This window comes from Phaethon aethereus (assembly GCF_964289735.1).
Source record: "Phaethon aethereus genome assembly, chromosome: 17".
Classification (NCBI taxonomy): Eukaryota; Metazoa; Chordata; class Aves; order Phaethontiformes; family Phaethontidae; genus Phaethon; species Phaethon aethereus.
The window spans coordinates 14,667,836-14,687,291 of record NC_138593.1 but is presented as its reverse complement, the minus strand read 5'-3'; the positions used below and the strand labels follow the sequence as shown (position 1 = coordinate 14,687,291).

The 19,456-nt window shown below is 54.5% G+C and overlaps 1 protein-coding gene across 1 annotated transcript; it reads left to right on the top strand.

Moving 5' to 3' along the window:
- Positions 1-873: 873 nt before the first annotated feature.
- Positions 874-13,911, top strand: ZMAT5 (zinc finger matrin-type 5; the record flags this gene model as incomplete). Its single annotated transcript, XM_082007510.1, has 5 exons — positions 874-1,000; positions 2,723-2,785; positions 3,022-3,102; positions 10,328-10,439; positions 13,269-13,911. The coding sequence occupies 5 exons, from the start codon at positions 874-876 to the stop codon at positions 13,396-13,398; spliced, it is 513 nt and encodes a 170-aa protein (XP_081863636.1). The 3' UTR covers positions 13,399-13,911.
- Positions 13,912-19,456: the final 5,545 nt, after the last annotated feature.

Sequence of the window (19,456 nt, the reverse complement as noted above, 5' to 3'; positions counted from 1 at the left end):
GGAGGAGACTGTGTTTTAACGTGTGGTGCGAGGCCTGAGAGATTTCCAGGGACTTGATTTTGAAGCAGCAGTTCTCAGGAGCCAGGAAGGAAGAGAGTTCGGCGCAGTTGCTCACGAGATGCCAGGATGGCTGGCTGGCAGGAGGTGTTGGCAGAACTGCCTTAGCTCAGCATGCTCGGCGCTGAGGGATTGCCTGTCGCTGCTGCTCTTCCCACTGCTTCTGAGGAATCGTTAGGGAGATCATGATTGATTCTGACCCTGTTTTATTTATAAAATCTTTATTTCTTGTGCTGGTCTCTGTGCCATTTTTTAAACGCATTTGTCTGTCAAGGTGTCAAAAACTGGAGAATTGCTTTTGGAGTTTATCTCCCAGTCCATCCGTCTTTGGCATTTATCAGGTACCTTTATATCACTCGGGAGAGAACTTACAGAACTTATATCTGTTGCACCTCCAGCAAGGACAGCCGATGGGGACAGGGCTGCACGTAACCACAAGCCCCATCTGTCCTACCGGGGTCTGGGCTGTTCCAGGCCCAGCACAGATTGAGAGCACCCAAATTTGGTCCTGTTACTTCTCAGTACTCCACAGCAGAGTCTCCAGACTACAAATGCAATAGAGAAATGGGGATCTGAGCCTGCTCTCCCATGTATATGCAGCAGATGCTGCCTTGCCAGTCTCTGATGGACAGGAATATATACTATTGGGTCTCACCTCTTTCTCTGTCTGCCAACCCTAAATGATTTGAGTTCTTCTCCTTTGGAAGCAGGCGCTGTAAATCTTGGATCCTCCAGCCCCAGGGCAGGCATGGCTGGGTGCCGAGGATCTGTCTGATGGTTCCCAGGCCACGCTGATGCTCCTCTGCCAGAAGAGAGATGGGGAAAAGATACTTCTGTGACTACTGTGACAGGTCCTTTCAGGACAACCTTCACAACAGGAAGAAACACCTCAATGGAGTGCAGCATCTCAGGGCTAAGAGAGTCTGGTATGACTTATTCCGAGGTGGGTACTACCAACTGCCTGCCATGCTCTTTCTGGGACTGGGGAGGTGATGGATGAGGTGGGGGGGCATGGAATAGATAAAATAAATCATCACTGATTTATATTTAGATTGTGCAAGTAAATTGTGGGCTTCATACAGTTTCTGTCAAGCGGTCTCAGAGGTAAAACCCTCGTGTGTCTGGATGTGGGAACGGAAAACTGTATGTGTCAGCTGGGACTTGAAATGAGGTGGAAGAGATAAGGGGGTTGTTTCTGAGAACAGGAGTTGCAGATAAAACTCTCTTGGGATCATGGGCAAATGTGAGATGGGAGACCTGAGAGAACAAAGTGAGTTACAGTTTCTGAAGGTGAGTTAGGTGCCTTCTGCAAATCAGAGTTGATCCCTGATGTGCGAGGAGCAGGAATATGGGTGTGCATGTGGAGAAAACGGTCTGGAAGGCAGGCTGTACACACGTGTTGTGTGAACAGGCGGGAAGCTGGCAGTTCTCTGCGCTGGGTGGAAGTGTCAGTCCTGAGGGTGGGAGAGGCTGAGGATGCGACCGCTTGATTGGAGATCCCAGCGGGGTGAGAGGGTTGGGGAAGCAGCGCAAAGCACTGGTGTGCTCAAACCTGTCTTAGCCAAGGGGATGAGCAGAGGAAGAGGGCTAGGTGCATTGAGGTTTTGGCAGAGGAAGAATTGGAGTTCTGGGGCTGGAGGCCATGTCAGGACATGCTGGAGGAAAGCCCTGTGTCCCGCCTTTTTAGCAGGACTCTCCTCACCCAGCTCAGTGCTCTGACCTGGCTTGCCACACAGTTACGTGTGTCTTAGTGCCAGCCTGAGGAGTATGGTGGGAACATGTGTCCAGGGTCTGAGAGAGAAGAACTGTGTATTTTGGCAGTAGCAAAGGCTTAATTTGGGTTAAGCTGATTGTGAAACCACTGCCTGGTGTTCCTCTGCTTCCTTCTAGTTCCTCAGGGTCAGGAGTTGCAGGCTGTGTTTGTCTCCTGGCTAGCTAGGTGAAGAATACCCTGCGGAGCTCTGGGTGGCTCTGCTGTCTGCTTAACCATACGTGGAAGTTGGAAAGGTTCTCTGTAACGGCCGAGTGTGGAGGACCAACAGCCCCAGGCCAGTTCTAGCTGGGTCAGTGATGGTGAGGCAGATTACCTAGTACTTGTCTTCTCCCCAGACTGCAACCCTTGATTTTCCTTTGATTGATAAAATTCCTCATCCCGTCCTCATTAGGCGATTCATCTCCTCTTGTCTCCAGACTCTGTGACCTGGCATTAGCCAGTACAAGCTGCTGTATATCTGGGGCTCATTTTCCTCAGGCCATCTCTGGGAGGTGAAGGACCGTTTTAGCGGTGTCCACTGGAGACTCTGCACAGGGTTCTGTGAAGCCTCACACAGAGCTTTTCTGAGAGCTCTGTGAGTCTGCCTGGTCTTTCTCTGCTGCACAGAACTGCTGCGGAGTCCTTGTTTTTCTGTCATGCTTCTTTTCCCCTACTGGCATGGGGAGAAAGCACAAAGCAGAAAGCAAAGGAGGTGATATTTGCAAGCCAGCAGAAAAGTGAAGCCAGGGGTGCAAACAGGGACTGCTAACTGTCAATTTGTCTGTGGCTTAAGTTCCTGGCTGTCATGTAAAATGGCTTCCCACTAGGCAACTGACCTGTTTGGGACCATGATACGATGGGATATTGCTGTGCAAGAGATCTTTAGCCTGTTTTGTCCTTTGTCTCCCGTAGATGCTGCCGCTATCCTGCAAGAGGAGCAAACCAAGAAACCTTGTCGGAAATTTCTGCAAACAGGTGAGTTCGTCTGAGGTAGAAAGAGAGCTGCCTGAGCTCCAGCAGCTCTTTCATGAGCCAGCCCAAGGCTGTTCTGGTGAGCCCTGGTATGTGTGTTTGTCTTGGAGGGAGATAGGCTCAGGCTCAGGCCGATGTGTCTGGCACGCAGGTGTGATGGATCCTGGGTTTGCATGCACATTTACGAGGGAGGATCTTCTGCGTGCGACTCTCATGGAGCTCTGTGGCTTTTGTTCCAGGACAGTGTGATTTTGGGTCCAACTGCAGATTCTCCCACATGACAGAGCAGGACCTGGAGAAGCTGAGTGCCCAGGTTCAAGGTGAGTCTTCGAACAGGGAAATGTCCAGGGGTGTCTGAGGAGAGGGCGTTGCTGCAGGGAGTGTGGGCTGCAAAGGGGCGTGTGAGGGGTTGTGCAAGGAGAGCCTGCGGTCCCGTGCTGCCTGTGCGCAGCGAGCCGAGCGTGGATCCCCCCCGCCTGTCTCTCGGTGCTACGTCAGCCTGTAGCGTGGCTGTAAGTGCTGCAGTTTCTCATATGCTTTCTGCTCTTGGTCTGCTGGCACAGACACAAACCTAGAGTGAGCAATGCTGTTACTACTCAGCAGCAACCATCTGAAGCAGAGAGTGGGCTTTCTGAGCCCTCGGGGTTTTGTTCAGTCAGGGAATAAAAACTGTCAGCAGCAGAGGGCACTGGTACATCACTTCCCCTTAAATTTATGGATTTGCTTTCCCCCCACCTCTATACTATTACCAGGCAGCTGCTGCTTCCACTCTTGGGAAGAGCTAACCTGCTGTCAGTTGGGTTGTCCTGAGGAGAGGACATGGGGTCTTGGATCCAGAAATGGCCCCTGCTTATGTGGCTTTGGGTGGAACTGAAGTTTGGGCAGGGGATGAATGGCAGCTGCTCCCCTGCTGTGAGTCGCCAGAGCACTTGTGAACTTTTTCATTCTGGGAGTACCACCCCCTTACTCTAAAAGAGGTGGCAGCTCTGCTTTCTCTATAGGATTCATTACTTTGTTGGTTAGAGAAAATGTGAGTGAGGTGTTGGTGAGAATTTATGGAACGGTTGATGTCTCCACTGGAGATCGTCTAGTCCCAGGCCTACCTTGCTCAAAGCAGGGTAAGGTAGAGCCGGCTGCTCAGGACCATGTCCAGGTGTGTTTTGAATATCTCCAAGGCTGGAGAATCTACAGCCTCTGTGGGCAACCTGTTCCAGTGTTTGACCACATTTGCAATAAAAATGTATTTACTTTTTTTAATATTTAAATGGCAATTCCTGTATTTTTGTTTGTGTCCATTGTCTCTTGCCTTCGCTGAACTCCTTCCAGTATGTCCTTGTCTCTGTGGTACTGGGGAGCCCAGCACTGGACACAGCACCCAGACATGGCCTCACCAGTGTGGAGCAGAGAGGAAGGATCGCTTCCTCGACCTGCTGGCAATGCTTTTCCTAATGCTTTCCTAAAAGTCATTTCCGACTTCTGAGCAGATCTTGTGCCCACACTGCTAGCTGAAGCCAACTGTTGTTTTGCCAATAGTCTGGCAAAAACAGGCTTAAGTGTTGAAAGCGTGTGTGTGCGTGCGTGCGTGCATACATATGAGATTTGGGGTGTGTGTGGGGTAGAAACTTTCTCCTGGCCTTGCAAGGGATCGGATTTGAGGAGGCAGGGCTCTGGTGAACCTGGTGCAGCAGGAAGAAGGCAGGCACTACAGAGCTATTCCAGTCCTCGCCGTTGCTGAGTCAGTCTGCGAGTCCCCGAAGCGACTCTGTGAATCAATCGCTGAACAACGCTGGCAGTCAATAAAACCCATCTCGTCAGGCTGCGCGGGAGACGGAGCACTCCAGCCAGCCCTTCTCAGAGCGGCAGTCGTGCTCCTCTTCCCTGCCGGTTGCCCAGAACCTCTCCCTGACCTTTCCCTGCTGCAGGGTTTAAGTGCTGGACTCCTGAGAGGTGGCATAGCATGTCAGCCTATTTGCAGGAACCTGTAGCGTTTCCAGTCATTGGAGGCTGTTTATTGCAGGGGAAGTGAAAGCTCTTTGGAGTAGAGCAGAGCTGCAGGGGAAGGCTGGCAAGCTCTGCTGCGCTTGGGCAGGTTTCTTTGCCAATTACACTTGTTATTGAATATTGACTTCTGTCAAATGGGTCAGGTGTAAGTGGAGAATTGGCTAGTGAGAGAGCTGATTCCTGGGAGATTACTTGGAAACCTTGCGTTTGTATTACCAAGTCAAACATTTAAGTAAACAATTAGACTTCAAGAAGCAATGGCCAGGGGACGGCAGAGTGCCTCGTCTTTGGCTGTGCTGCTCTAGCACGAGTGCCTGGTGGTAGAGTTAAATCCTGCTCACCTCTCTCGTGGTGTTGCTCCATGGAAATCCTGTGTGAGCGGAGCGAGGCCTCTGAATCTGATCAGTTGAGCCTGCAGAGAGCTTGGAGGGATTTGATGGAGGGAAGAGCTCAGCAGGACTTGGTGGAGAAGAGGTGAGCCGGCGCTGTGCGCTCGCAGCCCAGAAGCCAACCGTGTCCTGGGCTGCACCCAAAGCCGTCTGGCCAGCAGGGCGAGGGAGGGGATTCTGCCCCTCTGCCCTGCTCTGGGGAGACCCCCTCCTGCAGTGCTGCATCCAGCTCTGGAGCCCTCGGCACAGGAGAGACATGGACCTGCTGGAGCAGGGCCAGAGAAGGCCTCAGCAATGCTCCCAGGGCTGGAACAGCTCTGCTGGGAGGACAGGCTGGGAGAGCTGGGGGGGTTCAGCCTGGAGCAGAGAAGGCTCCGGGGAGAACTTACTGCAGCTGCCAGGGCTGAGAGAGGTGTGATAAGAAAGATGGGGACAGACTTTTTAGCAGGGCCTGCAGCGATAGGACAAGGGGTGATGGTTTTAAAGAAAAAAGAGGGCAGATTTAGACTAGATCTAAGGAAGAAATTCTGTACAATGAGGGTAGTGAAACCCTGGCCCAGGTTGCCCAGAGCAGTGGTAGATGCCCCATCCCAGGAAGCATCCCAGGTCAGGTTGGGCAGGGCTCTGAGCAACCTGCTCTGGTTGAAGATGTCCCTGCTCATGCAGGGGGTTGGACTAGATGGGCTTTAAAGGTCCCTTCCCACCCAAAGATTCTATGATTCTGTAGCACGGTAGACTGGATGGAAGGAAGAGCTGCAAAAGCCAAGCCACCGTTCAGTGTGTCACCGGGACATTTCACCACTCCTTAGGCTACTGACGCATCAGTGTCTCAGATGGGGAGGCTTGGGGCAGAGTTTAAGGCAAGCTTGTGTGATGGCAGGTTGGGCCGCAGGTTGCATTAGTCACGTGGGAGACCTGATCCTCGTAGCGTGTCCGTCAGGCTCCTCTGTCAGTGACGTCTCTATACGCATTGGCACCTAGTCCTGGTGTTTCTGTGCTCGCAGGCATTGCAGGCCACTGCCAGTGAGATGACCAGTACAGGTTAGAGCAGTGGTCTGGATCAGGCTGCCTCTTACCGAATTGTCAGTGTCCTCAGAGACTTCCCATCTGAACCTGCAGCGTCTGGGAGATTTTGACAGGCCTGCAGCCTGAGGTGGGCAGGAATTTGAGATGAGCTGAGAGCCTGGAAGCTCCAGAGCCTCCTCACCATTTTTTGCAGAGCTTTGTGTGACTGAGCTGGAGATGTCCACGCTCTGTCTCTGGTGGGGTAAAAGTGGACAGCCCCTTGGTGGGTCCACAGTGCTGCTTAACTTCACTTTCCTCAGCTCTGGCGTGTGGGCATAGAAGCAGAGGAGCTGTCAGAATGCGTTGAACCTGTGTCTCCCCTTGTCCAGGGTCAGATGCTTCAGAAAAAGGTGCAAAGAAATCCTGTCGTAAAGTGGTGTAGCCCACTAAGCCACGTTCAGGGATGGGCTTGCATCCTCAACCACAGCAAAGCCCTTTCTGACTTCTTTTTAAACGCTGCTGAACCCTGATGGCACGTCTTTGTCATGTAAATATTGAACCTGTGCCTGAATCCCTGCTAAGTGTTTGGTGTTGGTAGTTCTGTGTCAGTGAGATCCCCTTGCTAATGATGCATTTTTATTACAGCCAAAGGAAACGTTACATTATTCTTAATATTTGGCCTTTTTCATGCAGGGAATTCACCCTGTTGTTTGTGTTAGTCTTGTGGGTTAAGTAGGAAAATTTCTGGACGATTCACTGTTCTATAACAGCTTAGAGCCTGTCCTAGTTTGGCTTCAGCATTTCTGCACCCCGTAGAATATACTCATCAAGAAGCAACAGTTCCCACCTTCAGCAGAGAGGGAGGCATAATCCCAGCTGTTACAGCATCAAAGCTCTAGCCTTCTGCATCTGCTGCATCATTCATCAGCGAGTCACTTCCAGGCTGTCATTTTAAGTACAGTCATGTCAGAAAAAGTCATTGTCAAATTGCCATTTTCTTGCTTAAAGTTATTGGCTCCCTGCTAATCTGCGTCACTTCTGCTGGTAGTATTGACACAACCCAGCCTCTTTGGTGAGCTCCAGCCAGCCGGAGCTGCGAGGGGAGAGTAAGAGCACGGTTGGGTGAGTGTTTGCAATATATCCGTGTGATTGAAAGAATTTGAGTGACCCTGCTGGGGGTGGCTGCAATCAACCAGTCTAACTTGGCAATGAGCAGGAGAAGGAGCGCTCTCGCAGCTCTTGGCTGTGGGGCGGTAACTTCTTAAGCTGCTCATATTGCAGGGCCTCGTCAACCTCATCTCAGCCACAGTCTGATGCTGTTCGTGGGCTCTGGAGGAGTTTGAGCCGCCACATCTTCTGGCCCAGGGAGGGAGCTGAAGGATTAGATGCAAGTCTCTAATGAGTGACCTGCTGGGTGACCTGCTCAGTGCTGGTGGTTGCATCTCGCGTACGGTGGTGCCTCGTTCAGGAAGAACTAAAAGTTGCACGGGGAGAGAAGATATATCTGGGCTCCCGCGCTGGCATCATTAGAGGCACTTCTTGACTACAGATGCTCTTTTAATTGGCTGTAATTAGACTTTGAAGCAAACACCCCAGAGAGAAGGAGGGGGGGTCCTCCTTCACACCTATCTTGCTGCTGCAGTCCGGCTGGCCGCACGAGCATGTATGAGGAGCGAGGACTGGTACTTGTGTTTCAGAGTTACATCTTGCAATACCTGTTGATATTCAGGGGATATTTCCAACCCCATGGAGGTTTTGGTGGTCCCTGGATGGGATGTGTGTGCTTCAGAGAGGCGAAAGATTTGCCTTTTTGATGGATATGCGTCAAGGTGGACAGAGCCAGACATTTGCCCATATCTGCTGCAATATTATTTCTCAGCCTGAGGGCTGGAGTGCTTTACAGCAGTAACTCCTGGAGCTGCGTGAATGAGGAGACAGCTGGATGTCTTTCTGATCTGGACACCTAGGGCCTCATTTAGGCCAGCGTGAGTCTGGAGTCGTTCCACTGCAGCCAGTGAGCTTTTCTGGACGAGACAGTGAGTTGTGGCTGCTCGAGTCCGTGGGCTCCCACTGATTCCTGGTGTGGTACTTAGAGGCAGTGGCCTTGGGGCTCCCTGCTCTACACAGAGAGGCTTTGGCAGTTTTTGGTCTGTTCTATGTTGGGGCTTGGAGTGGGATGAAAAGGAAATCTTGGTGGTAGGTTGAGGTGGGAGAGAACCATGATGTTCTTCCCTGCCATGCCGAAGCCTCTCACAGACACTGCTTGTCCCCTTGCTGAGGTGGGATGTGCCCAGGCACTCAACAGATGGAGCAGCCTGGAACAAAGGGCAATAAGGTGGCTGTGATCAGGGTTGCCAGGGAAGTCTAACCTGGGAGCTGAATTCAGATCTCCTGAGCCTGAGCAGTGCCCAGCTCACCAGACTGACCTTCTTTGCCTACCCAGTGCCCTCACCTGGCCAGGCTGTTGGGCTGACCCCAAACAGCTCTGCTGGGGCTTTGCTCCCTGGGAGCAACTGTAGGAGACTTGGAGAGTCCTGTCTCCAGCCATATCCTTATCGCTGGGTTGCAGAGCAGCACCTCGACATCAGGACCACAGCAGGCTGCCTTTGTGGTGGCAGTGAGTACATCGTCACCCCCTCCCAGCATCAGCAGATGAAAAGGCTGGATGACAAATTATCCATCTCCGGCTGCTCATTGTGTAGCACATTTCTGCCATCCTTATTAATATTCAACAGGCAGATGAATAATTGGTTGCCACCACTAGGATGAAGTGATCCTTCACTCTGCCCAAGCAATATTAATTTCACACCCTGTCTGGAAACGTATAATATTTTCCTTAAATGTGTGACATATGGCGGGTAGGTGTGGAGCAGGCTCCTGGTGGGCACGGCTGCCAGTGGCTGCCACCGGCATGGGACCGTTAGCACCTTGATCTCTAAATGAGATCAGGGCTCCCCAAGAGCGCGTGTCCCCCAAGGGTTTGATGAGCAGGGCAAAGGGCAATGACACACAGCTGCCTCGCCTTCCTTTTCATTAATATCTGTGTGTGTTTTTCAAAGTATCACATTCCCTTTTCTGTTAGGTGGGAACTTTCCACTAGGCTGGAGATCTAATAGCTCTGAGCATCAACTCAGCCCTCTCTGCTGGACGTGCTGCCAGGACTATGACCGTGTTGTTTGTGTCAAGGACTTGTGGAGAACAGGGTCTAACACCAGCGTCCCTTCCTGCTTTGTCACTGGTGCCGAGGGGGGACGAGGGAGCTTTGCTAACTGGGCAGCTGAGGATTTCTGCCCGGTGGAAGAGACTGCTGAGTGCTGGGCTGCCCTGCTGGCTCTGCCCTTCAGCCCGGAGAGGACAGTGCTGCAGGACGGGTGGCCTGCGGGCATCTGCCGCCCGCAACCCGCCCCGGGGTGGGTTGAAAGCTTGAAGGGACCTCAGGCTGCCCTGTCTCTTGTAGGCAGCAGAGGTTTCCTACTGGCACTGCCTTGCTCGTTCCTAACTTGCATGAGAAAACGCAGGAAAGTGTTCCCCTCCCTCCGCTGTGCTCTGCTCTGATTTTGCACCTAGGCTGGGCGACAACCTCCCGCCCTGTCTCTGCAGGGGCTGGGGATGCATCATGCAGCATGCGCCTTAAACGGACCTGACAGCATCTCTGCAATCCCGTCTCCTGGTTGTACATGCACTCTGAACCTTTCAGACTCTCGCGGCCTGCCAAGTCTGCATCGATCCGGACAGACGTCCCTGTCACTCCCGCCTATCTGGGCAGAGGTGGCAAAGTCCCTCCTGCCAGTTGGAGGGACGCATCTTTGGAAACAGCTCAGGGCACAGGGCCAGCAGAGGCTGTTTCAGGCGAGGATGAGGACGATCTGCCCCAGGGGGAGATGTCAGACTCCCCTCAGTTAAGTGCCCGAACTGCTGCTGTGCTCACTGGCTTAGTTCTTGTTCCCGGCTCTGTCTGGCTAGAGCTGTCACCAGTGAGGAGGCCAAGCATCAGATGGCAGGTGGACAGTGGAGGAGGAGGAGGAGAGGCTGCCATAGTCAAATTGCAAACTCTCCACCATAAGAAACTATGCAGGGTAATGAGCAGCGGGTTTAATGGAGTGAAAGGACTGCAACGCGAGCGTCTGATAGCCCTCTCTCTCTCAATCAGGGGAGCAGAGATCGAAGGAGCTGCGGCAGGAGGGAGCAGATGTCCCGCCTGGCACCATTGAGGACTGGCTGGAGAAGAGGGCAAAGAGACTGAGCGCGGCTCAGAGTAACAGGTACCGGTGGCTGGGGAGCGCCCGTGTGAGGGCTGGCTGCTGCTTCTGGCCTGCGCAATGCAGAGGGGGATTCCCACAAGAGGGCTGTGAGTGGGGTAGGAGAAGGCGCAGGTGATCGGAGATCCCGACTCAATGGGACCCCCGAGTTGTCATTTAACACTCAGCCTGGCAGCGCCACGCGCCTGCTCTTGATGCACGCTACAGACATGCGTACGGGTCCTGTCTTGCGTGCCCGCATCAGAAATGCGTGGACGTGTCTCCCCATGTGCAGGGGGGACAAGGCAGGCAGAGGGGTACTCTTGTGCTTTCTGCAGGGACATGCCTGGAAGGACAGTGCCACTGCGGTGCTGAGTTACTAGTGCCCAGAGTTCAGTGGCAGGAGCCCGGTCTCATCTGTTGACGGCTTCCCCATCCCCTGTCTGCACATCTCTGCCAGTCCCTGCCAGTGAGAGAGTGGAACTAGCTCCTCCTCACGGCATTCGTTTGGATTCGGACGGCGGCCGGTGCCTGCTGTTTCCTTGCTCACCTGACTGTGCCGCAGGCTTAATTGGATGACATTTGGACAAGTGCCAAATCTCTCTTTTGTTCTTTTTTCTGTTTGCTCCTGTCCTCTCTGTGTTTGGTCTGGGCAGGATCTTCCTTCTGTTGCTTTGTCTGGGCTTGTTGCTTTCTGTTCTCTCCATCCATCAGCTTGGCTGCTCTTCACCTTGCAGTGGTGCTCACTGACAGCTGCCACCTTCCTGCTCCCCCATACACTTCACTTGCCCCGTTTTGCTTGTCCTGCCTGTGAGTCCCATGATCTTGGGATAGATCATCTCTTGCGGAAGATAACCGTCGCCATACCCAGAGGAATTTCCAGACCTTCATAACTAGCCAAGAAAACGCCGCGCTGGACTAGAAGTGGCCGTGTGGCCAGGTACTGCCTTGGCCGAAGGGTAACACTTTCTTAAAGGCAGTAACTTGAGCACCATTTCTGTCACCTAGATTAGCCCCACGGGTGGAAAATTGCCACGCTGCCTTCCACCCATCGTTCGTGCAGCCGCTCTCCCAGCCTCAAGGGGACAATCTTCATTTGGAAGCCTCCACCTGATGCGTATTTTCAAAGTCAGCCTGTGCCATTGCTTTCTGGAGAGCTGGGGTGGAGTTGGATGGGGTTCTTGTAGTTCTCTTAGCAGTGGAGTTCTGCCAGGGTGTGATTGATTTTTAACCTGATTTCCAAAGGAAACGGAGCACGTCAGTGCACGTGAGCATGTGCTTCTGCCAAAATTGCCATGGAGCCCACTTGCTGATTTCCATCGAAGGGGTCTGAGGCCTCAAAGGTACTGAGATACTACAGGTTTCATGAACGTGGAAGTGGGTAGAGGAGAAGGGATCCCATTAATGCCTCCGGAAAGGAAATATTCTTGACCCTTGCAAGACACCGGTGAATCGACATGGGACAGCCATTCCGAATGCTCCAGCTGTGGGTAAACCTTGGATAGCACTTGTATCTTGTGAGACCCCAGGGAATTGAGTACCCAGACAGCATCCTCCCTATTGATTACTTCTGCTGCTCACAGAACAGCTCATTAGTTGATAGCTGTGCTGTTCCACCTTGCAGCATGCCTCGTCCTGCTCCTCGCCCCACCATGCTGCTGCCGCAGGGGCTCCCCTGCCTGCGTCAGCGACGGTGCCTGGATGTAACAAACGATATTCCTGCCCGAGAGGGGCTTGATGTGTGTCCTAAGAGTCTTGTCTCATCCTCGGCTCTGAAGGATCCCCATCAAGGGGATAAGCGCTAGACCAAATGACTTTGCTCTAGCTGCCTAGAAAACACTGCACTCAACTTCTGTAGCTGGCTTTCGGCCATGTCGTCGGCCCTGCAGGGAGAGGAGGGTGCTGCTTCTCCGGAGCATTATGTAAAGGAGTTTGATTAGATTTCTTCTGGCATAACAATTAAAAAGATTCATCAGGATCGGAGGTAGAGGCCTGAGAAGCTGGAAGGCTGCTGTCAGGCCATGCGCTAAAAAACAAATGAGCTTCCTGCACTCAGGAATTAATGGAAAAGGTACGTTTCCCATGAATTTAGACCTGCCCCGGCCAAGCGCTTTCTTCAGCTGGAAACAAGGGAACGATCCTTCTTGCTTTTGCACTTCTTCAGTCAGGTGTAGTGTTTGCAGCAGCCTCAACTAATAAACTTGAGGGAGAGAGACAGAGAAAGTGTTTCCAAGGCTGTGAGTTGGCGGAGGAAGCCTGTTCCCTCTGCTGAAGGGTGCTTCTGTGAAAACACCCCGCGTTTTGGCAGTTTCTCCGTTTCCGAGGGGTCCTTGTCCTCTGGGAAGTGCACAGCTGGCTGGAGATTCAGCCTGCTCGGAAAGAAACATCTGCTGATTTTGTTTGTTCTTCTCAAAACTCAGCTGTGTGAAGAGTGGGGAGCAGCTGGGGGTGGGAGGGGACGGGCCCAGCCATGCTCCCAGCGTGAGGCCTCTCCTGCCAGCAGCTGGGGCCGGGGCTGCTGCCCCTCTGTGGGGGCTGCGCCTGCTTTCCCCCCCGGCAGACCCCCTTGCCGTAGTGCCCCCACCTTATTTTTTAGGTGTTCGCTAACGTAGCGCATGCCACAGCTGCTTGGGTGGGCTGGGGCGGGGCGGGGGGCAGTACTGCTGTTGGATTTGGGAAGGGGGGGGTGAATATACCTGCTCGTGGATAACCAAAACTCTCCTTGCTGAACCCCTCCTCTTGTGGGGGGCTGGCGGAGGGGGCAGAGGGAAGCTCAGCCCCTAAGCAGGGCCTTGCTCTCAAACTGAGAGGGCCCGTCTCACCTCTGCCCCTTCCATCTCCCCACCTCCGCAGTGCTCTGCCGGAGAAACCAACGCCTTTCCAGTACCCCCCGGGCTGGCCGCCGGCGCAGGATCTGCCCCCGTCCCTGCAGGCCCCCCCGCCCGGAGGGTGGCCAGTCCCCCCCAACCTGCAGTGGGGCTGAGGCACAGGGACTCCCGCAGAGGTTGTGCTGGAAGCGGACTTCTTCCTCGCCCGCCCTGAGAGAGCGACGGAATTATTTATATACACTTTGGTGTCAATAAAAGCCTTTCCCCCCCTCCCGGCGCAGCCTGCGTGTGTCATGTTGTTTCTCACCCGGCAGCTTCCCATGGGTTGAGCCGGGCGGGCGGTTGTCTCCCTGCCGCTGGAACGGGGATCTGTGCTCAGCAGCGCTCCAGCCCCGCGCGGAGGGGCTGTCCGCTGTCGTCGGGAGCGGACAGCCCCCGTTTCCCAGGGCAGGATCCGTCCCCTCGGACCACTGCTGTGCCCTGCACCGCCCACTGGGCTCTATGCGGCTGATCCAGGCCGGGGAAGGAAGCTGTAACCAGGCTTTTAAAATTGATTTCTAATATTTCCTCCGGTGTTTATGACTTCTGTTTGCTTCTGTTAAATTCAGCGTGTAAAACTGCTTCGGTTCAGGTGCCGCAGCTCCTAATGAAGAGCTTGGGGAGTTCCCGTAAGCCCTCTGCTCCTGCTCCCACTATGCTGAAGGTGAGAAGCAAGGAGGAAAAAATATATCAAGGTTTCTCCTGCTGCAGAAAACTAAGTAAACGGTGATTGCCAGTGGGGCAAATCCATCCGTGGGTCGCTCCCTGCGATGGAGCCGGCTGGCCAGGCGCCTGTGCTGGGGGCTCGAGCTGGGATGGGGCGAGGAGGGACTCCGTGGCCCTCCTGCTCGCTGCGGGGCTGCACTGGGAGCTGAGGGCCAGGCGCAGTGGCCGGGGCAGCCAGCCTGGTTGCCTCCAGCTTCTCCTCTTCGCTGCTCTGGAAGAGCTGCCCTGGAGAAGGGTCGCTTTTAGGGTGCAGCTTTGGTATGGCCAAGCCCGGCCCAGCTGGAGGCTGAGCCCAGCCATGTGGCTGCCGCAGTGAGTTTTACAGAGTCGCCTCTCCTCACCAGGAAAGGGAGGGATTCTTCTCTTCTCGGGAAGGCAGGTGGGTGCTCGGCTTCACTGCAGAGCTGCGGGGTGTGCGGGGGATCCCGGCCAGCGGGGACAACAGCTCTCCGGCAGCGGGGCTGTCCAGGGCGGCTGCACCCCCTGCCAGTGCATTTCGGGTTTGGCCACGCAGGGAGGTGGTAGGTCCAGATTCGTGAAGAGCGCAGGCAGGAGCCAGCTGCCTTCGGCCAAATCTCACCTGGATCACGCCGGCGCTCGGCTGCCCGGGGCAGGGCAGAGCTCCCGCCTCAAGGTGTGGGGCAAGGGGTCAGCGGGAGCCGTCCGCCCCGGCACACCCCGTCTTGGGACGCGGCTTTGAGACAAGCGGGGGCTGGATGTGACTGCTTGGTGCGGAGCTGCCTGAGCCCTGCTGCAGCAGGATAAACCAGCCTTGGCCGGAGGCTGGTTGGGCTTTAAGCCAAACTAAAGGGTGTGTTTCCCCTTCCTGGTGTGACCCGGGAAGCCAGGGGCTGCCGGGGAGGCTCGGCCCATCACCCGCGCCACTCCGCTGACGTTGAAGGGTGACAAATGGCTTCGCTGCCAGGCTGAGCGGCAGCGGCGGCAGCCAGGCCACGCGCATGGGCGCCTTTCTAACGAGGCCGCGGCTGCTGCCGCCGCTGCCGCCGGCCAAGACAAGTCAAAGAACAACCGCTTCCGTCTCTCCCATGGACGTTTTGAGGATGGCGGCGAAGCAGGTGCCAGCTGCTCTGCAATCAGCCATCAAAATACTTGGCGGTTCCTCGCTTGTGTTTGGAGACGTGCTGTCATCAGCCCCCGGGTCCCATCCCTGCCCGGCGTGCTCCCGTCACGGAGTGTTTTGGAACGTCCCTGGGAAGGCGACTGGTCTGGGAGGTGTTGCTTTGCCCAACGCTTACAAGGTCCGCGGCTCCAAAACCCACATCCAGCATAAATTTGGTAGAGAAACACGTCTCTGGCCAAGCCCCAGGAGCACCAGGCAGCTCCCTGGGCAAGCTGCAAAACCGAACTGTAAATGAAAATTAGGGTGTAAAACACAAACGCAGCCGCAGCCCCGTCATGCTCTTCCTCGCTCCCGAAGAGATGAGCTGCTCGTGACACAGAAACTCCCAGGAAAGCCTGAAAGCCGAGCACGGGAGCGCTCCCTGCCAAGCACCAGCCTGCCCGGGAGAGGCCGAGAGGGGCTGGCGAGGGGGTTTAATTAAAATCGGGTTTTCCTGCGAAAGCTTGTGAGGTCTCTGGCTGTCGGGGCTGAGCCGAGCATCGCTCGCGGGGTGTCGTGTATCCGTGGAGCCGCGTAACTCCCAGGTACTTGTAGGAGCCCGTAAATCACAGGCTTTTACGAGGGTGTGTTTTACAGCATGGTGTCAGGCGATGTAACGACGGCGCGTATCGCTGCCGGGGCCGGGACGTGGTACCAGCTGCCGTGGGCTAACGCGAGGGAAAAGGCTGCTCGCAGGGAGCTGGGCAGCGGGGAGGAAAAGGCCGAAGTGGGACGGCTGGTACCCGGCTCCCGAAGGCTGCCGCCGGGACGCGCGCGGCCCCGTGGGGCTCGGCGTCCTCGGCGGGTCCCGGGGGCCCCGGGGTGGGCCGTGAGGAGCCGCGGCCCCTTGGTGACGGCACGAGCCAAAGAGCCTTTTATAGAGCGAGAGCCGGAGTAATTTATCGGGAAGCTTTTAGGGAAATGAGCAGCTCCTGGGCCCCTGCCAAGGCGCAGCCCCGCGGGGCTCTGCCCGGTGTCCTCTGGCAGCTCTTGTGGGAGAGGAGGGGGGGACGGGGATGGAGATAAGGATGGGAATGGGGATGGGGATGGGGACAGGGATGGGGACAAGGATGAGGATGGGAAAGGGGACAGGGATGGGGATGGGGACAGGGGTGAGGATGGGGACAGGGGTGAGGATGGGAATGGGGACAGGGATGGGGATGGGGATAGGGATGAGGATGGGAATGGGGACAGGGATGGGGATGGGGACAGGGATGAGGATGGGAATGGGGATGGGGATGGAGAGGGAGACAGGGATGGGGGCAGGGATGGGGATGGGACAGGGCTGGGCTGGAAGTAAGGATGGGGGTGAGAATGGGGACGGGGAGGGAGATGGAGATGATGGAGATGATGAAGGTGGAGATGGAGCTGGGGACAGGGATGGGGCTGAGAGCATCCCACACTGCTTGCAGCACCAGAGGGAGAAACAACCTTCACCACCATCTTCCTTCCGGCCTGGCTGAACAGGGAGATTTTGCTGGGACTCAGGGAAAAGAGGAGAGTTTATCACCTCTGGAAGAAGGGACAGGCAACTCATGAAGAGTACAAAGATCTCGTTAGGTCAAGCAGGGACAAAATTAGAAAGGCAAAAGCCCAGCTAGAGCTCAGTCTGGCCACAGTCGTAAAGGATAATAAAAAATGTTTTTACAAATATATTAACAACAAGAAGAGAGGCAAGGAGAATCTCCATCCCCTACTGGATATGGCGGGGAACATTGTCTCCAAGGACGAGGACAAGGCTGAGGTACTTAATGCCTTCTTCGCCTCAGTCTTTAATAGCCACTCCAGGTATCCACAGGATATTCAGCCCCCTGAGCTGGAAGACGGGGATGGAGAGCACAATGTACTCCTCATAATCCAGGAGGAAGCAGTCAAGGACATGCTAAGCCACCTGGACATCCACAAGTCTATGGGGCCTGATGGGATCCACCCGAGAGTACTGAGAGCGCTGGCGGAGGAGCTTGCCAAGCCACTCTCCATCATTTATCAGCAGTCCTGGTTAACAGGGGAGATCCCAGAAGACTGGAGGCTTGCCAATGTGACACCCGTCTACAAGAAAGGCCGGAAGGAGGATCCTGGGAACTACAGGCCTGTCAGCCTGACCTCTGTTCCAGGGAAGATTATGGAGCGGTTGGTTTTGAGAGTGCTCACAGGGCATCTGCAGAACAGCCAAAGGATCAGGCCCAGCCAACATGGGTTCATGAAAGGCAGGTCCTGCTTGACCAACCTGATCTCCTTCTATGACCAGGTGACCCGCCTAGTGGATGAGGGAAAGACTGTGGACGTTGTCTACCTGGACTTTAGTAAAGCCTTTGACAGCGTCTCCCACAGCATTCTCCTGGAGAAACTGGCGGCTCGAGGCTTAGACGGGTTTACTCTTCGCTGGGTGAGGAACTGGCTGGATGGCCGAGCCCAGAGAGTTGTGGTGAATGGCGTTAAATCCGGCTGGCGGCCGGTCACGAGTGGTGTTCCCCAGGGCTCGGTTCTGGGACCAGTCTTGTTCAATATCTTTATAGATGATCTGGATGAGGGAATCGAGTGCTCCCTCAGTAAGTTTGCAGATGACACCAAGCTGAGTGGGAGTGTTGATCTGCTGGAGGGTAGGAGGGCTCTGCAGAGGGATCTGGACAGGCTGGATCGATGGGCAGAGGCCAACTGTATGAGGTTTAATAAGGCCAAGTGCAGGGTCCTGCACTTTGGCCACAACAACCCCATGCAATGCTACAGGCTTGGGGAGGAGTGGCTGGAGAGCAGCCCGGCGGAAAGGGACCTGGGGGTGCTGGTTGACAGCCGGCTGAATATGAGCCAGCAGTGTGCCCAGGTGGCCAAGAAGGCCAACAGCCTCCTGGCCTGTATCAGGAATAGTGTGGCCAGCAGGAGTAGGGAAGTGATCGTGCCCCTGTACTCGGCACTGGGGAGGCCGCACCTTGAATCCTGTGTTCAGTTTTGGGCCCCTCACTACAAGAAGGATGTTGAGGTGCTGGAGCGTGTCCAGAGAAGGGCAACGAAGCTGGTGAGGGGTCTGGAGCACATGTCTTATGAGGAGCGGCTGAGGGAACTGGGGTTGTTTAGTCTGGAGAAGAGGAGGCTGAGGGGAGCCCTCATCGCTCTCTACAACTACCTGAAAGGGGGTTGTGGCGATGAGGGTGTTGGTCTCTTCTCCCAAGTAACTAGTGATAGGACAAGAGGAAATGGCCTCAAGTTGCGCCAGGGGAGGTTTAGATTGGATATTAGGAAAAATTTCTTCACTGAGAGGGTGGTCAGGCATTGGAACAGGCTGCCCAGGGAGGTGGTGGAGTCGCCATCCCTGGAAGTGTTCAAAAAACGTGTGGATGTGGCACTTCAGGACATGGTTTAGGGGACATGGTGGTTCTGGATTAATGGTTGGACTTGATGATCTTAAAGGTCCTTTCCAACCTAGTGATTCTGTGATTCTGTGATTCCCTTCCTGTCCCAAAACACTTCTCGGGGCCCGGGCAGTCGCAGCCCTGCAAAGCGCGGTGGGTTTGCTGCCGCTGCCTCTCTGTCCGGCGGGGACCCACACAGGGTCCTTCCCCCTCCCATGGCAGCCCCACACCTCCCCGGCACCGTCCCTCATCCCGCTGCAGCGCTCGCGTGGGAAGATTTTTTTTTTTTCCCTTTCCTAGCGAGCATTTAAATTAGATCAGCGAGGAGCATCGCTGTCCCGCAGCGGCCGCAATGAGCCGTCCCTGGCTGCGGCAGAGCGGTGGTGAAGCCGGAGCGCGGGGAAGACGGCCAGGAGCCCGCGCTCCCCTCCTGCAGCCCGGCTGCTCCTGAACCGGGAGCTGCGATCGCCAGACCTGCCTGCGGAAATCCATTCTCCCAATTCCCGTTAAAATTAATTGAGTAGCTTTGAAAAGCTGAGCTTGGGGGATCACATTATTCCTTTTATCTAATTTTTTCTTTTATGTTATTGTATTTTCTAGCAGATTAAATTGTCCTTTTTTTTCTTTTTGGCCCCCTCTTATGTTTATTCACAGCATCTATAATAGACTTGGTTAAAAAAAAAATATATATATATATATACATATATACACACACATCTTTGAGGCCACGTGGCTTCCTTTGAAAATGCCAGTTCATAAAAAATCAAAACTTTCTGCAGGGAGATGGATGAAATTTCATTACGGGCGCGGAGCCTCCCCCACTTTGCGAGGCAGCCGAAATGATTTCATTGCCGTGGAGCACTTCCCATTTTCATTTCTCATTTGGACGTTCGGTTCAATTTGTTTGATAAATTATAGGAGATCAAAAAAAATTAAACAAAAAAAAAAAAAAAATCGAACCCAAATCCCAAATCAATAAAA